Below are 18,062 nucleotides of genomic sequence, written 5' to 3'. Positions count from 1 at the left end.
CCAAGCAATTATAGATTAATTGATCATTTAACAATATTTGTTAATTAAAGCTTTAGTTGCTCGGCCTGAATTGAACTGTTGCAGTTAAAGATTAATGCATCTTTGAACACCGATCTCCAACATCAGCCCTGCAGCGTCCATAGATTTGAACAAAGTCACCATCAGAAGATTTAAGGTGAGTTACAGTGCGGTGTCGGACCAGCTCTAGGTAAATATGAACTTTCGAAGGTCACGTCAACTTCAGAAAAACACTCGGTATCTTTACTCCAAAACTCCCAAAAAAAGATAAATCTGAGAACAGATCAGCCTGGGCCAGCTGCTGCCTGCTGGGTAAACACTTCCACCCGGAGGCGTAATCGCTGAAGATTAGATACAGAGGCCTGAAAATACGAAGGTGTGTGATGAGTGTTCACGTGCCTTTCGTCTGCTCCGGTAGCAGACGCCCCCCCACCCCTTCTCTCCCTCAGCATGTTAATAGGGCATGTTGAGGGAAGGGGCCGCCCTGACACATTAGAGCGCCGTGTTATCAGAGCCCAGCCAGGAAACCCAGATGGGGATCAGCCGTAAGGCTAGTGAGGCCCGTCTCCTGACAAAACAGGGCAGACAGCGGGGTCACCAGAGACTCTGATACCGCACCAACCTCCAGATGGTGACGGAGGGACCAATCAGCTGCTAACCAATAAGTAAGAAAGTAGCCTGCTCTCTACCAACCTCCTCCTCCTTAGTCCTTCCCCCTTGTTCCACCTCCGTCCCTCCCTCCTCTAAGGAGAGAAAACAGAAGGTGCTGGGACTGCATCATTGCCTCCATCACTGTGATAATTTACACATCTATCTTGTCATATTCTCTCTTTTTTGCCTGCTATCGCAATCAATCTCACCATGCTTGGTCTGTGCAGCTGAGACATGCAAAGAAGTGCAGGTAGTTATTTTAAATGACAGATTTTTTTTTTCTTTTTATAGGTGGCATATTTCTCTAGTGTGGAAAAGCCCGGGGAAATGCAGGGTGGATGGCACGAGGGGAACTTTGCTAAAGCAGGTCATTTTTTTCTGCCTCTTGGGTGCAGGGCCTTGTGTGCAGGTTCAAGTTGGCAGACTTAGAGAGACTGGAGAGGCTGTGGAGCCACAAGGTGAGGTGAAGACGCCGGGCACCCAGGGGTGGCCTTCATACGGAGGAAGACAGCGAGAGGCCGAGCTGAGCTTCACCCCTCCAACACGCGGCTCTTACTCCTCGCCGGGTTTCTCTGACAAATGGGGGTCAGGACATGAAAGAGAGGATAAAGTAGTGGCCCTGCGTTCCTGTGATACGGCCGAGGTGCAGGTATCGGCTGAGAGGCTGATAGATGGATGACTCTCCTGGTGATGGATGTTCAACAACTCCTCACCACTGTGACACTGGTGACCTAGTTAAAGAGGACGTTCCTCGCAGTGTTGTGGCTCCCAGAAACCAAAGAGTAATCAAACAGAGAGAGGTTTAGCCGGTGAGGAGATGCGATAAATCTGACTCTCTGTTAAGTGAAACTCACCAACACTGTTGAGATGGAGCGCACTCAACACATGAGCTTGAGCATTATGTCCTGCAGAAACACCAGATTCCCTTACCTACGCCCACGCTGGCACAGCGCTGACCTGCTGTAAACACGGGGGCCACAAAAATGTATATTTCCTCCGGTGGCCTCCCACCTCACCATCCTTGACTACATCTGTTTTGTTTGATACACAAAAACCAGCGAAACTAGCTCCATTTGTCAAGCGCTGATTGTGGGCAGACAAACCGGCCTGTCTGCGCCCAGATAGCAAGCCCCGCTGTTATTAATCACAATTACAGAGTGGGCCCCGCTCACGGGAGCTGCATCAATATCCCCTCCTCTCCGACACCCCCCCGTCACCTCCTTGTGCTGCTCGGGGTGGCCCGGGCCACCATTTGGAGGTCAGTATACAGCCCGCGATAACGGCTGCATCATTTACCCCGGCCTGCCGCCTCCTTTTTATTAGCAATCTTTTAATTTTGAACCCGTCCCCGCCTTCAGGAAAAATTGTGATTTAATATCGCAGCTGATTCACTGCATACTGTTTTTGACAGGTGTGATGAATAGCCTGAAGTGATGTATGAAAACAGCGAGGCGGATGGCAATATAGATAAGGCAGCCATTTCGGTTAGCCCTGATGGGGCCCAGAGAGTTGCCCCCCCCCCAACACACACACACACACACACACCTCCTCCTCCTCCCCCTCCCCACCCTTTCATTTGGTCACTGGTGAAATGAACAAATAGCCGAGTCAGAGGCGTTCATGGGAGCTGAGGGAAGATATTTTGGACACGTGAAGGAACCAATGAAAAGATTTCTGACCACATGCGTGTTTACAGCACGACTGGCTGCCTGATCGCCGGCGTGGAAGAGAACGCAGGGAAAGCTCGCCATGCTGCCGCTGCCACTCACCACAGCCCCTTTTCATAAATTATCATTTAGGAGAAGGTGCAAATATAAATGTTCATGTTATGAAACTGTCATCCAAATCAGGCTGCTACTTGTGAATAATGTGCAGCTGTTTTCAGCAGTGACACAGTGTGTGTTTGCAAATGTATAAGTGTGATATAGATTTAGATATTTGCAGGATGATATATTTTAAGTTCAGTACCTCCATGGTGATGTGACAAGCTCCCTCCATTGGCAAGGATTTCTTCTCTAGCTGCATGCTGGGGAACAAAAAAAAAGAAAAAAGAAACCACAATCATTTTCATTATATCATATAATACTATATTCTGACATTCACTCTGTGGGGTGCTGGCCGCTGGGGAGTCAACATATCATTACATGAGCTGTAATGACAGGACAGGAGCGTTGCATGATGCCGGGAGCTGGACTTACCTCCACTTGTTCATACACATGTACTGGGTCACCGAGTCCCCTGTAGTTGAAGGCAAAGTAAAAGTAGACACAAGCACCAGCGTCATACGTTTGAGTCACCCTGTGGGGAAAACACACACAAGTTGTGTTTAAACAAGCGAGAAAAGACTCATTATTGAAAATCTACTTTCCATGAAACCAGAAATGCAGTGTTTTGGCAAGACGTTCCATTTTCATATGATAAGTGCATTTTTTCCCCCCTTCCTTCGTAATTGGAAGACAAAGTGAAGTGGGAGGTTTGGCTTTCCACGGTGAACCTCTGACCTCAATTCTATTCATTGTTTCCAGAAAGCGGAGGCAGTGTGGAAGCAGTGTCACCTTTAATAACATAACATTATCAGACATGAAATGGCCATCAAACACTTCTAATGAATCATCTGAGCCACATTTGCACTGCAGGTAAGAGGATGACTCAACTGTCACTTTGAAGTGGAACAAAACATTCATCAGTTTTGTTGTTTTCAAAAAAAAAAAAGAAAGAAAATAAAAGTGGTTTCCTCCAAATAAAATGCAGATTGAATTGATGTGTTTTTTCTCTTCAAGAATATGTGTAATAATCTCTTTGTTGAGGATAAAATATTCTCTCTCTGACCTGGTTCCCTGTGGAGGAGCAGGGTGCAGAGCCCTTGTTCATTTGACATGGCCCATCACCTGGCACACTGACTGTTCTAGAGGTTAAATGGACAAATCAATCATGTGACAGACTGCAGCCGGGAAATGAATGGCTGTAGCATAATCAGGCTGAGGACTAATCGGTCCTCAACCAGCCCGCCGTCTGTCAGATTGTCTGTCCTTCTGTCCGTGTGGCCCTTGCTGACTCACGAGGGGTTGGGGCCAGGACGGGGAACGCAATCTCATTTTTGGGTTGGAAGAAGAAAAAAAAACAGTGTTTTTTTTTGTTTTTTTTTTACAATTTGTGTCAATTATTTTATTTACACAAAGGTCTTCACTGCTTAATGTGTTCAGACGAAGTACTTCTTGTGGATATAAAGCCTTATATCGTATATCGTATATTCCTCTTTGTCATAGACCTGAGGTTGTCCAAAAACTATTACAAGCACATCAGTAAGCTACACTGCTGCACTGGGTGACATGCTTCTTTGTTATAATGAACATGGGCACTGTAGTTTATTATGAATCGATCCCCACACATCTTCCTGCCACCTGTTCATATGTGCTTGCTCACCAAATATGTATTAATCCACAACACAAAACAGTCCCCAGCTTTCCCACTGGGAAAAGCCGGCACGACAGGAAAGAAGAGTCAGTGAGTATTGAGGGACAGCAAGACGCATTGTGGGTTTTGGTGGTTTTGTAGAATTACTTTAAATAAATAAAAATATAGCCGGCCTTAACAACATTTATGAATATCAGCTTTTTTTGCTGAACGAGGAAAAGATTTTGCAGAAAAACATGTTTATATTAGAGATGGAACATTCACTTGGTTGATGGAAAAGAAAACGAAATAGATTTATAATAGATTGATTGTCACTGAGCAAAGAGGTCCAACATTGCTGCTTCTTAAATGTAATAATTTGCTGATTCTCTCAATTTTATATCAATGTAAATTAAAAATGTTGTGTTTTGAACTGCTGACTGGACAAAATACATCAGTTTGGGCTCAGTGAACTTGTAATACTGAATGATTGATTGATTAACTGAAAAAAAATCTATATATTAATCAATAAGGGAAATAATCATAAATTGCAGCCCGTGTTGAGAAAGGTAATCAAATTTGTCTTTGGTGTTGGTATGGGATATAAGTATACTGTATACTATCTACACTGGTATCCATTGACAGTGTGAGGCAACGTTTGTCTTCAAACAATACCTGCATGTGGATAACGGTGGAAACTGCACTCCTCTCTCTTTACACTCTCGAACGATACGCGCCTTTACGTTTCGGCAAATGTCCAACACCCTGGAAGTAAAGTGAAAGGCAGATTGAAAGAAATAAAGTGTGGGTCAGACCAAATGGATACAAATGAGACTTTGTAATGGCACACTGCTTGTTCATGAAATGTGTTAAAGATAAGAGTCCAAACTGTGGCGGCTGTGTGTTTATAACATGATAAAGTCAAGTAGGGTGAATCTGATGCAAAATTATTCAAAGTTAGAAAAAGATCACAAGGCCAGGAAAGAGGAGGAGGCAAGACTGACTAACATGATGGCCATTGTGGTGTGGAAATGGCTGCCAGCCCTAAGCATGTGCAGCCGTGTGTGGAGTGTGGAGGATGGGGAGAAGGATGGGTAATGAGCCAGTCACATATGCTCGCCTCAGTGCCTGATCTCTTGGTCTCTCCCGTCAGGCATGTTGCACGACAAGGAGATGAGTGTGATCCTGTTTGTTGTGTGTGTCTTTTAAAAAAAAAAGGAAATATGTAGAAAATGCAAAACACACTACATGAGGATGCAAGATGAATATGTGTCATACATTACATTTCCCCTGACACTAAACATGCGCAGATATCTCCTCTCTGAATGGGTACATGTGCGTGTGTGCATGTGTGCATTAATAGCAGTGTGTTTGTAGGCTGAGGAGGCAAAGCTTCCGCCAACGCAGAGCTGGGTAATGGGGGTGGGGGTGGGGGGGAGGCAGCCATGAAGATGAACATCAGGGACAGAGGCAAAGAGAAGTAAAAGAAAGGAGGGGGAAACAGGAGCAGGAAGAAGACAGAGGACTCTCTGAGGTCTGAATGTGTGGGAGGTGAGTAAGGAAAAATGTTAATGGAATGCTTTTTAAATTTAACAGAAGAAAGCCGGCAGCTAATGTAGGTCTATTTACCTGTCCCAAGGCACAGAGGTTTCAAAGGACTCTCCGATCACATAGTAGTCCATCCCCAAGTCCTGCGCGGAAGACAATATTAGCATTAACAGGCTGAAAAGTGAAAGGTCAGTCAGTCATGTTTCCCTCGGAAACCTGGTTAATACCGTTTATTGGGCAACAGGTTTCCTCGTGCTAAATTTTAACAGTAATCATACATTTCATTTGTACTTAGTTGTTTTGTTTTATTGATTTTCTCATGTTTTATTGTGATTTGTTTTGTTGATGCATGTTTAGGAACAGGTAATAAATTGGAAATTGGGCAAATGAGTCTTTTCAAGCCAAACATTCTAACCCACGTTTGTGCAGAAGACGAGCCAGTAGTAGAAATAAGAAAATGTTAAAGGGATAGTTCAACATTTGGGCAAATTGGCCCATGCCATAATCCCTATAGTTTTAGGAGTAGGTTCGTTACCTTTAATTGTCGGTGCAAGCTATTTTTAGAATGGCGGAGCAGAGCCGCGAGCTGCTCAGAGCTATGCTACAGAGACTAATGGGATTTTTTGGTTTCCCTCATCAAACTCATCAAATACACAATCCAACAACTCCAAAATGCTCTTGTGGACAAGTTGTGACCTGCACATTCACCACGCTATGAGATAATAACGGAACGTTACGAGATGGAGTTGTTTTCGAGGTAAATACAGAGACTGCTTGCCGAAAAACTGCCCCAGACGGACACGCGCATCAGCGGTTTTGCATGAATTTACCTCGAAAACAACTCCGTCTCGTAACGTTCCATTATTATCTCATCACCCCTGGTTGCTCCCTGCTCCTAAGACTATAGGGATTATGGCAATGGGCCAATTTGCCAAAATGTTGAACTATCCCTTTAAAGACTGTATCTGTTCAGCTCTGCACAACTCCTAGAAGTTAAGACTTCAACAGGCCTCTTACAGACCTGACCTAAGACAGCGCTCTATTGTTATTCTGACTGCAGCCACTGTGTTTTCCCCATGACATAGATACCTCAGTGTTAGACACCCTGACAACAACTGTGACCAGATCAAATCAAAGACCTCCTGAGGTCACATTCTGCAGCCTCTCTGTGGTGCTCACTATCCTATCTGCTGTCAGGATGCATCACCCCGCCCCACCTGCCCATCAGTTCAGGCTGAGGGGAAAAGAAAAAAAAAAAAGCGCCAAAGGAGTGAGTGACCCACCCGGAGGTAAGCGATGACGAAGGTCAGCATGTAGCCTCTTTGCCCATTGTCTTCTCCAGCTGCCAGGCCCCTGGAAGCAGATAACAGGGTTAATATTTAACAGCTCTTTTCTTCCAGCTTTGTTGGTCCGACCGCTCCCCCTCACAACAGCTGCCTGGGAGCCTGTCAATCCAACAACGCACAGATCAATGAAGCTATGCTCTGTGCATCGCCACAGGTCAGCCACACATCCATCACCTGCAGTGGGTAATCAGATTTTCATCTACCACCCAAACTAATCAGGCCGAGCTCATTAGAAAATCACTATATTGATTTTCACCCTTCTTCCTGTTTCCAGCCACCACAAGAAAATATTCCTCACAGAACCGCACTAATCCATCACTGGCTCTTGATCTGATAGGTGATCACGATTTATTTGAAATAATGCAATAAAGCAGAGGGTGCTGCATGTAACTGACAAGTTTCTTATGATTTAATTGCTGGCTACTACCAGGACCCATAACATAGTAGACAGTAGCCTTAGAGGATCCCTGGTAGTTCCCTGTTTGACTGGTTTAGGTTTCGGTTACAACCTATTAAGAAGAACTGTCTATACGGTATACTATTTGTATGTATACTACACTGTCTACTGTTAGAGATTTTGTTAAGATTTAAATTTGTTTTGTTTGAAGGAGCACATGTTTGATTTGGTTATTATGTCACATTGCACCATTGCAAGAGTTCACAGCCATCATCAATAAAGGGTCACTGTTGATCACTATAACCGGTTGAATGGCACAGAGGTTAATCTGTGGTAGGATGAATGGTTCTATAATGCTTCTGTTTGTTGAACAACAGGCTCAGGAGAGAGAGAGAGAGAGAGAGAGAGAGAGAGAGAGAGAGAGAGAGAGAGAGAGAGAGAGAGAGTCCCTCTCAGGCTGACAGGTAACTGATTTCCACCATAAGTCCTCATTGATCCATTTCATGATCAATCACAACAGCGGAGCACTTCCAGGCTGTGTCCTCTCGCCCTGTGCTGCCCGAGGGGAGCTGTGTCCCGCTATCACCGCCCACACCACACCTACTTTCACATAAAAGCTGACCTGACAGGAGGACATCCACAGGTGATCCATCAATCCACAGCGAGAACAACTACAGAGTGCAGGACCAAAACTGTGCTTCTCCATCCTCTACACTGCCACAACCACATAATGGGTGCTTAAATAAAGTGGTATCGACGCCTCAGGCAGCTTCCTTTCAAGTTTGAAATCAGACTAAATGGGGCTTTTTCATTTCTGTTCTCTTCCATGGCCGGGATCTTTGAGTGATCTTTGTTGAGTGCTACAAGTCAGGGAGAAGGAGGGGGAAACGACTACTCACCCAAATTTTGCAGCAATGTCATAGACTTGCTTCTCATGCTGCAGGACCTTCTCACGGTCTCCCTCAAACAGCAGGGTGGCCACACACAAGCGGTTGGGGTCGAACCCTTTGAACTGGTGATTAAAGAGTTGGAATCATTTTTCATTAAAAAAAAAAACACTAGCGGGAAAAAAAATGGTGACGTATGACTGAATATTTTTGTACCTTGGTGATGTAAAATTTCTTCAACCCGTCCAAAAAGGATGTGAATATTGAAGACACTTGAGGCTTCAGGGCATGGCCTGTGGAAATAACAGATAAAAGTCAGCTCCATTTATTCACAAAGATGTGAGCCTAAGAGACTGATCATATTTTTCGCACGTTAGTCATACCCTGCCTCTGCTGGCATGCTTCAGCGTTCTGAGAGGGCAAGCGAGTCAGATTTATTTGGGGGTTTCAAACAAAAGGAGGAAAAACAAATGGTAACATTTGAATAACTTTACAACTGGCCAGTGGCTGCCAGCGACAGCGACTATAAATCAGAGGGTTTCCGAAGGGAAGTGGGGTTGACACAGCGATATCCGTCTTCCTCACCCACACTTTTTGATTTATTCCTGATCGGACGCACAAAAGCGCCTGTGGACAAGCGAAAATGAGGGGCTGGGGCCAATGGGATGGTTATCAATCACAGCGGGGAAGTCATGGGTGATGTCGCCGAGACTTAACAGTTCATTTATTTCCCTCCATGCTCAAGTCTCTTCATCACTTAGTGTCCTAATTGTTTCCATTCCAAAATTTGATTGCAGGTCTTTAGGTGTCTCACAGCTTTCATACTCGTTAATTAAATACCAAACATCCAGAGAGAGAAAATTACACCTACACTGTGAATAATTTCACTTTTAACTCTCCCCTCTAAGGGTTGTTTTTTTAAATTTTTTCTCAACACACCTTGCTGCTTACTACAATGTTCTCATTTTTCATCTTGTGTATCAAGACAGGCGGTGCTAAATTGTACTTGTAGTCCCAATCTGGAAAAGACCTGTGAATACATCAACTCTCCTTACTCAACAGCCAGCATGATTAAAAGTGAGGACAAGCCACTAATAAGCCCAAGAAGGTATCACAGAGCCATGAGTTTTAGTTATTAGCGAAAAACCTGGTCGCTTCATCTTCCCTACTTAATGCTAAGAAGTGCCTACTCTGTGAAAAGTGGAAATATAGTGGAGATAATGAGATCCCTGGAGACTGGGGAACTTTACAGAGATCTCCGGCAACGGCAGATGTATTCCACTAGACCTTAAGAAACAACATCATAAAACTACTTAATTTTGGCCAGGGTCTTTTTTTTAGAATCTTGTTTCAAGTTTATCTATGAGTGTGTGTGTAGAAATAATAATCAATTTAACGATTCAGTGCTGCAGAATGAGGGAAAAAATTATTAGATTCTGCGCAGTGCTATTAATTGTTCTTCTCTCAGAGGTTTACAACACATCAATGAAGCATCAACCCAAATATTGAAAAAGATATACAGTGTGGGAAACTGGGAAATTAAACCTAAATGAATATGATTAGTGCTATTCTGCTGGGTAAAGGATCCTGCAGTCTTTGATCAAAGCCAAAGGTTATGTTTGGGGGCAAATGGGAAATAAAACTTCGTGAAAATTAAAACCAGGTCAAATTAAAAAAAAACAAAAACCTTTAAGGCAGTGATATGCTGAGCCTGGGCTATAATTTGAATGATGTAACAAATTAACTTACCAAATTTAAACTGTTCATTATCCATGAGTCGTATAGATGCTGGAGCACATCTCTGGAGGAAAGAGAATTGATTTATATTAGTTTGTTGAGTTATGGCAAAATGGCAGAATAATGTCAAATGAAAATAAAGCTTTCAGGTAAGATCTGACCAAATTCATTCAATATTTATTAGAATCAAAAGTCAGTGCAACTGTTTGTCTTTAAAGCCAAGTTTCTTGTTTGAGTTCTTGAATATACAATAAACAATATACAAAGTCTATAGACTTTAAGTCAGTTCCTACAGCTCAATGCGTTTCACTTGGCACTGTCGGGTTTTAATAAGCTTTGTTCTCGCATCACCAGCCCATGCTGCTTTGGTTGTAGCAGGAGAAAAGAGGAAACAGTGATCGGAAAAAGGATGAACCGTACTTAATGTGTGAACGTACTGATCAGCATCCAGAACTATTCACAGAGTGATGAGGGCCGAAGGGTTAGGTTATGTGCTGTTTGAAATGCCCATAAAAACAGGGGTTGGTGTGTCAGAGCCTTCACACAACAAACGTAAATACTGACCCCATCGGGGCGGCATTTAGCTCACTTGGTAGAGCTGCCGCCCCATGTTGAGGCTACAGACCTCACTGCAGGCGGCCCCGGTTCGAATCCCGCATCGGTCAGCCCTTTCCTGCATGTCATTCCCCCTCTCTGCCTCCCCATTTCCTGTCTCTCTCTCCACTGTGCTATCAATTAAAGGCATGAAAAGCTCAAAAAAAAATGCTGACGCATCGTGTTCTACTGGTGAACATAAACACTAAAGATGCTGTTGATACAAAGACACTGTTCTGCAGTTTGGGCAGTCAACAGTCTCAAAATAGGGATTTGATTTAAATTCTTTTGCAATTGCTGCAAAGAATTGAATTTCATCTTACCTGACCTTACCTTTACCTTTGACCTTTGTCTGGATTCGTTTTTGTGTTTTTAAGAGATAATAGGCCGGTTTAAAAATACATTTTGATGTTTTCCTTCTGATTTCATTTGGCAGGTCAATTGGAAAGTTTTGTGAAATAAGACTCTAAACACCAAACTTTCTGGCCTTAGTCTCATTTTATGACATAACATTTCAAAGGCTAAATTAACACCGTACCTGTCTGGCAACCTCTCGAAGACAAGCAACTCCCTGCTCAAAATTAGGGAAAACAACAGAGCCGTATTTCTGATACTCCGGCATGGGACGAATCTTCAGCGTTACCTCGGTAACCACACCCAGGGTTCCTGTGGAAAATCATAGTAAAAGATTTTTCAGTATCACAAAAAGAAGTAAATCAATTCCAACAATTTATATGACCTAAGCCCCTCACAGAGCGGAACTCAAGACCGTTTTACAGGGTTCTGGTACATGTCCCAAGGGTTTTTGGGGTGACCTCTGTATCACATTTCACCCAGTAGATCTGGTTTTCTACCACACACTGGGGGACGACTAAGATTTATCAGCTTAAGAGCAGGAGGAAATAAAGCAGGGCTCTATCAAAGGCAGTGAGGCCAACAGCACCACCACCACATACACAGGTACAAGGAAACCTCTTGCTGACCTTATGACCCTGAAAACTGTCAGTCGTAAGCTGCTGCCGCTGAAGGAGTCACATTGCATGTCTGAAAACCAGAGGGTCTGCTCTCCCTCCCACAGCAAAATGTGTCTGGGATTAATACTTGGAGAAAAGGCTGTTCCCATACAAGTAGCTAAGTTCACAGTAAGCTGTAGCTAGGGAGTGACATTTGCCATCCCTTTGATTTCATCATTATTTTTTTTAGAAGTTAAAAAAGGCTGTGTTGACCTTTTCTGACTTGTAAAGAGAAAGTCAGAGCAATGCTTATTTTAACATTTTGTTAAACATCATTTCTCTCTCTCAAGGAGATGGGTAAGAAAAGGACTTTGAGTGACAGAAAAAACAGAAAACATTGTAAAATCTTGGCGCAATCAAACAAAAGAGGATTTGACAGAAACATGCACAAGATGCTGGCTTGGGCAATGTTTTTCCCCATTTGGGAAATGCTTGAAACACACACACACAAAGTGCATGGTAAAAACAAAACTACACCCCAGTTTCTGCCACAATAAATATCAGCAGCAGGAATTCTAGCCAAACTTTCATCTTAATGAGATAAGACAATGTGTCACAACGTCTAACCCAAGTACAACAACTGCTCCCAGTAAAAATGACAAATGTGTTGGAAAGCCTTGTGTGAATCATTATGGCTGACAACTACAGAGATTGACTGAAAGTCACGATGAGTAGAAACTACAGACAACAGAGCATTTTAGGGAAAATGGTAAGTTTACGCATTATGTCATCTAAGATTTTAATATTCTGCCACCAGCAGTCAGTTTCAGTTGAAATTTCTGTTGCTAGCAGCAACTGCTAATGTCACAGCAGCAATACAATCTTGCCTATTGAATTTTAAGATGTCAGTTTTTCTTCTGCATTTAAATTATTGCTAAACAAGCAGCAAGCAACAACAGTCTGAGGCTGTGTGTTGCTAATACATTCTTAATTATTATGATAATATAATATTTGTAGAAGTGTATGAAGTGTTACCGTCCCGGAGCATTGTGTTTTATTTGTCTTTTTTTTCTGCTTTGCATCATAAAAATGAAACATATTTGGGTTTGGACTATATGTCGAATAATCCAACTACAATGGACATTTAGGACATTTAATTGTTTCTGTGATTAATTGTGAAAACAATGAGCAAGTAAAAATCATTAACACAACGATTCTTATTTGCTGTTTGTGAATTTTATCAGTGTGAAACTGAGCTTTTGACATCTTTAAGCCTGAATCTTTTGCGTCACTACAGATGCTGTCCATTTACAGATGCATCACTGCTGAAACATAGCCGGTCCATTAGGAGGCCTCCTCTGCCTGTTATAGCCGTTAATGAGCCCTCAAATGTGACACTACATGCCACACGCTGCTCCCTAGTGGTCCGGTGGAAAACATGTGACACCATTAGGCTTTAGTCAAGGAAAAAAAGCTCCTCCCTCATGATAGTAGGCAGGAGGAGTCACAGAGAGCGAGAGAGGAGGAGTCAGAAAGGCAGAGAGAGAAAGAGAGAGAAAGAGAGAGAGAGAAAGAGAGAGAGAGAGAGAGAGAGAGAGAGAGCATAGGAGGAGCTAGAGCAAAGGGGTAAAGGAGGGTGAACAGATGAGGAATAAAGGGAGGTAATAAGAACAGCAAGGTCAGAAAAACACTCTCTTGGGGGCAGATGCAATGCAAAGAAATTGTGGGGTGCAGCTTAATGCTTTTTTTTTTTTTTTACAGTGACTGAGGCTATTAAACCATCCTCATCTCACAGGATTAGTATTTGGGGAGAGGAATGATTCACCACCACGAGCTTCTCTGCTTTTACCATTAAACATTTTTGACCAAAAGAAAAAAAAGCTTTGGGGATAACACTGACCACTGTAAACCCACCACTACAGAATCAAAGAAATGCCTCTGTCTATTAGTTTAACACTGGTTGACTTCACATAACGACATTACAACCTCCACAGTTGAGGAGTTTAAAGGACAAAGGGATTATCATTGATTATTCCAATCATCCTTTCCACTGGTTGTAGCGGGGCCAATGAAAATACTTTGCATTCAGGCCATTTCAAGGTCAGAGAGATAGAGAGACCCAGTTGTTGTGCGGTGAATGAGAAATTCGGGGTTCCACAGTAATTTCTAATAAAATGGATGCGTTCCACTTAGCATGCAGAGCGGAGCTGAGGGTTTTAAGAGTGGTGCTTTGTTGTCGTTGTTGTGGCCTACTGTCAGGCTGCAATGTGGGACTTCTGGGGTGAGGAGATAGATAATTTTAATGAAACTGAGCGGTGGTGTGACCTCTTAGCTCCAGTGTTAGGCCTCCCTGAAGAACTTGCACTCCCAGAGACGTGTGGTCCCGTCCTGTCTCCACTTGCGCAACAAATCCCTGCAGTAAATTCACCTTCATATGGTTTACTCCACATACTCTTAATGTTGTAATATGAGGCAAGAGAGTTTATAAACTGGGCTTTTTAAAAGATCCCTATGGGAAAGTAATCTCTCTATGTTGAAGCCTCATTTTTTGTTTCCTCTCAAACAAAGGTTGAGTTTGTACAAGCGTCAACATTTCTGTTATACAAAGATTTAACTTTAAAGAAACACGTTGACAATGAGGAAGCAAGACTTCAGGAGGAGGAATGAAGTTGGATGATGTATTTAAAAACCCGTGGCTATTTTGGAAACATCAAACTTGTTTGATGTGGTTTTGCCAGCCAAGTGTCAACGCTCTTCCTCATCGACTGCATGGAGTTTTCTTTTGTGTGACATCTGAAGTATACAGTGTGTCTATCCTCTGAAAATGACTGAGACTGTCATAATGTATGAATTATTTTACATGCCTTTTACACATATACATTTCTATGAGAAGGTTTCCTTTGATTCTTAGTTCATACACATCAGATTGGAAATCTCAAGAGGGCCATCATTTTAACATCAGAGGGGAAGTGTTGACAGGAGCCCTGATGTACAGTACTGTGTTCGCTGACGTCAGTGCCCTACATATTTTCCCACTGGAGAAGTGAGATTAAGGGAAACTACATGAACTCCACATAACCTCATGAACTTGCATGTGTTTACAATTTATGGCAAAGATTATTCAGGCTTTGAGAATTCATAAGATCATTAAGTGAGCACTGACTGAGTCATCCAGAGTAAAAATAAATAAATCCAGCTGACTTCATATAAAATATTGCGAGCATGGCAAGTGTCAGCCAAAAACAGGAGGCCCGATTGTCATCAGTTTACACAGGTCTGAGTTAAGTACCACAGATTTATATTGCTTATGCTTATATTGTATAACAAGAACAGTCATCATACAACTTTTTAAAAGTCTTGCCTGCATCTTGTGCATATGTATTACTGTTCATATGGCAATAAAGAACTACATTTGATTTTGAATTTATACTGACGCACTCTTGGTACTGGCAACATTTCTGAATAGTACAAATGGAGACTTCGTCCATGATCCCAGCCTAGTCAGGGAGCAGATTGCTGAGCTTTGTAGGGTGAATATAAAGTTTGCATCCACAGCTGTTAAACATAACGATGCCAAGAGTCTCTGAACCTCCTCATTATGTAGGGGGAACCTGGCATATGGCAGTATTCTCTGTGGGCGTTCACAAGGACAGGGCACTGCAGATGGGGTGGGGAGGACACTTGCTGGTTCCTAACTAACACCCCTCCAGATTCACCTCCTCACCAAAGCTGGTTAATGTGTAAGAACCCCACGGCATGAGAACTGTCCTGATGTTACAGTTTTATCGCGAAGATTTTACAGTCCCACGAACCCATGTTAACACACGACCTCGCACTCGCACATGTGCACATGCTCACAGGGCCTGCTGCAATGAAGTCACATGAGAAAGGGAACAAACCTTCTGAGCCCATGATGAAGTGGTGAATGTCTGGCCCCGTGGACATGCGTGGGCCCTGACAACTCTTTTCAATGACACCACGAGGGGTCACCATCTTTATGTGTACGACCTAATCAGTGAGAAAAAAGCAACACAATAAACACTTGTTAGAGAAATGAATACAAACAGTTGAACACGTCTCTATTCTACAAATGTCCTACAAATGTTGACAAACATTATAATTTGGACATTGTGTGCCATATGTTTCGTGCTCATCATAACAGTCAGATACTGTGTCAGAGCATGAGGGGAAAGTCCAAAAAAACTTTTGCTAATAATTTCCTTTTTAATGACTGCACAGTAACTGCTATGACCCAACTGTCACCCCGTGTTTGGAAAAAAAACTGGAGTAGGAAAACAGAGGTGAGAGTGGTCCGCTTACCAGGTCTTCAATGTTGCCGTAGATGTTCTTCTTCATGCCTGATGCTCGGGTTGCTACCCAGCCCCCCAGGGAGCTGAACTCCATGGAGTCAGGCTCGTGCCCTGTACAGTAGCCACTCTCATTAAGCTGAGGCGAAAAAAAGCATATATTTGTTTTTGTAATTAAAAAGGAGCCAAAAGTGTTTGGAAAACACTGACGTTATAAATCCACAAGAATGTTTTAATAACATCCAAAAAGAACGAGAAAGCAAAGGGAAAAAATATAATTGCAGCTCTGCCGCTGAATTTCACTGCTCTCGTTATGCTGCAATGCTAAAACCCGCGGTTTATGACTTCATAGATTTTTACAACAGCCTAAAATAAACCAAGTGGAAAGAGCATGAAAAGAATAAGACGAGAGATCGGTGCATTATTTTGACAGAGCTGAATTCTGCTGCTTGACTGGAGCACTAATGTCATATGTAAAAAAAATGACAGCGGCACACTTTCAGGGGACACATTTCATTTTTCATTCAAATGGCAATTACAGAAACTTTACCTCTGTCTGTCTATGTAGAACTGTGTGTTCTGCAGACATGACACAAGGTTGCTGAGCACAAACCTCTCTTTCTTGCCACGTGGCCACAACAACGTGTCAGAGCACTTTTGGGATTGTTTTGTAATGGCGCATGAGAAAGATCCTTTGATCAGATGAACCATTTGGACGTCAGGAAGCCAAATACTCTCTTCAAGGCAGTCTAAACCCCAAAAGACTGCATTTGTAGGCATAACATTCAATAGTAATAATAATAATAATAATAATAATAACCTTAAAGAACATCAACAACCCCCACCAGAAGCACAATACGGGGGTTAAAAAAAAAAAAAAAAAAAAAAGGCCTTGTTTTATCACAGCACTCCCCTGGAAGGCAGTTTATAATGCAGACCCATCTGCTCCATCAAAATAGCCCAGTCTAAATGCAGAGGTTGATTCTGCTTTAGATGCAGCTCACACATTCCTCCACATCAAACGCCCACTCCTTCTCCATTTTTCTGAATTAGCTTGATGGTGCCATCTGCTCATGACCATCGCCTCACTCTCTAATCTCTCCCCTTCAGCACTCTGCTCCCATCTCAAACGCCTTCCTAAACCCTGTTCGATCCTCTGAGCAGAAAGTACCAAGGTGACTGAGCGTGGACAACCTGCGTGCGAGTGGTCACACAGCTTGACTGTTGGCACGTTTTGTTTTTTTTTACAGCGATGCAAGCCCGTCCAGTAATGACTATGAATATGGATGAGCGGTACTTACCAATCTCTCCAGATCCTGACCAACGATGCCAGCTTCCACATGGGCAGTTAAATTTTTCTCGTCAATCCACAGAATGCGGTTCTGCAGTAAAAAAACAAAAAAAAAAACCAACATGACCAAGGGGGTCATAAACATTTGGTATGCATGTTTTTCTGCCACACAGTATAAAAATAATGTATGAAGCTGTGTGTTTCCTTCACATCATTCATTTAATATAGGTTAAAAGATGGTTATAAAATGTTAGACATTAAGCTTATGTTATGTTGACTTAAAAATATCTCATATAACATAAATGCTGCCTTCAAGCTCAGTGCATGAAGACACTTCCCTCGGCAGTTAGCATACAATACTGAAAGTTTTGCACTCGTATGTCCTTATAGTTTGACGGTCACATGTCTGTGGGTAAATGTGTGCAGAGGGGCTAAGGGACAGAGAAAAGAGTCAGTTTCCCCAAGGTTAAACTCTTATTTAGCCTCTTATTTGGGCCGCCGGGCACTTGGCCTACCCCTACCTGCAGGAGGTCATTTCACACCTGCCATCAATTATTCTCCGGGGGTAATAAACTTTATGTTCCTACCACACTGCTCCTTTCATGTGCTTCCAATGGAGCCACCTCAACTCTGACCCCTGACACAGAACACTGGTCACTGGTGTCTGTGGCACCAAACTCAATGACCGGTAGGCTAGCAGCATCCAGACAGCTTATATATCACTTCTATGTGCACAGGGATCAAAGGGCTATACTGTACTGGTCACAATATTCACCATTTTATATTATAACCAATGAAACTTTATCATTTTCATCATGAGGGCCGCGCTATTCCTTTAAGATTAATGGCTCCAACCACAGAATCATAACTGTGTCCCAACTGCACACTGAATACACACTCAAGACATTTTTTTGGTTTCAAAATTGATAAAGCAGGATAT

The 18,062-nt window shown here is 42.7% G+C and overlaps 1 protein-coding gene across 1 annotated transcript in view; it reads right to left on the bottom strand.

Annotated features, from left to right (window-relative positions):
* agps (alkylglycerone phosphate synthase) overlaps positions 1–18,062 on the bottom strand; it is a 28,620-nt gene that overhangs the window by 3,145 nt on the left and 7,413 nt on the right. The window contains exons 8-19 of the mRNA XM_085766209.1: positions 17,133–17,213; positions 15,845–15,970; positions 15,424–15,532; positions 11,110–11,237; positions 9,990–10,041; positions 8,457–8,533; positions 8,253–8,365; positions 6,894–6,963; positions 5,692–5,753; positions 4,738–4,827; positions 2,868–2,967; positions 2,638–2,695 (exon numbers count right to left, since the gene is read on the bottom strand). Of these exons, the coding sequence (XP_085622335.1) occupies positions 2,638–2,695; positions 2,868–2,967; positions 4,738–4,827; positions 5,692–5,753; positions 6,894–6,963; positions 8,253–8,365; positions 8,457–8,533; positions 9,990–10,041; positions 11,110–11,237; positions 15,424–15,532; positions 15,845–15,970; positions 17,133–17,213 (1,066 nt within the window). The remainder of the gene's footprint in view (positions 1–2,637; positions 2,696–2,867; positions 2,968–4,737; positions 4,828–5,691; positions 5,754–6,893; positions 6,964–8,252; positions 8,366–8,456; positions 8,534–9,989; positions 10,042–11,109; positions 11,238–15,423; positions 15,533–15,844; positions 15,971–17,132; positions 17,214–18,062) is intronic.

This window comes from Trachurus japonicus, chromosome 21 (genome assembly GCF_045865225.1).
Source record: "Trachurus japonicus isolate A0001 chromosome 21, Traja_1.0".
In the NCBI taxonomy this organism is placed as follows: Eukaryota; Metazoa; Chordata; class Actinopteri; order Carangiformes; family Carangidae; genus Trachurus; species Trachurus japonicus.
Note: the sequence above shows the minus strand (reverse complement) of the source record. Positions and strands in the feature narration are given on the sequence as shown.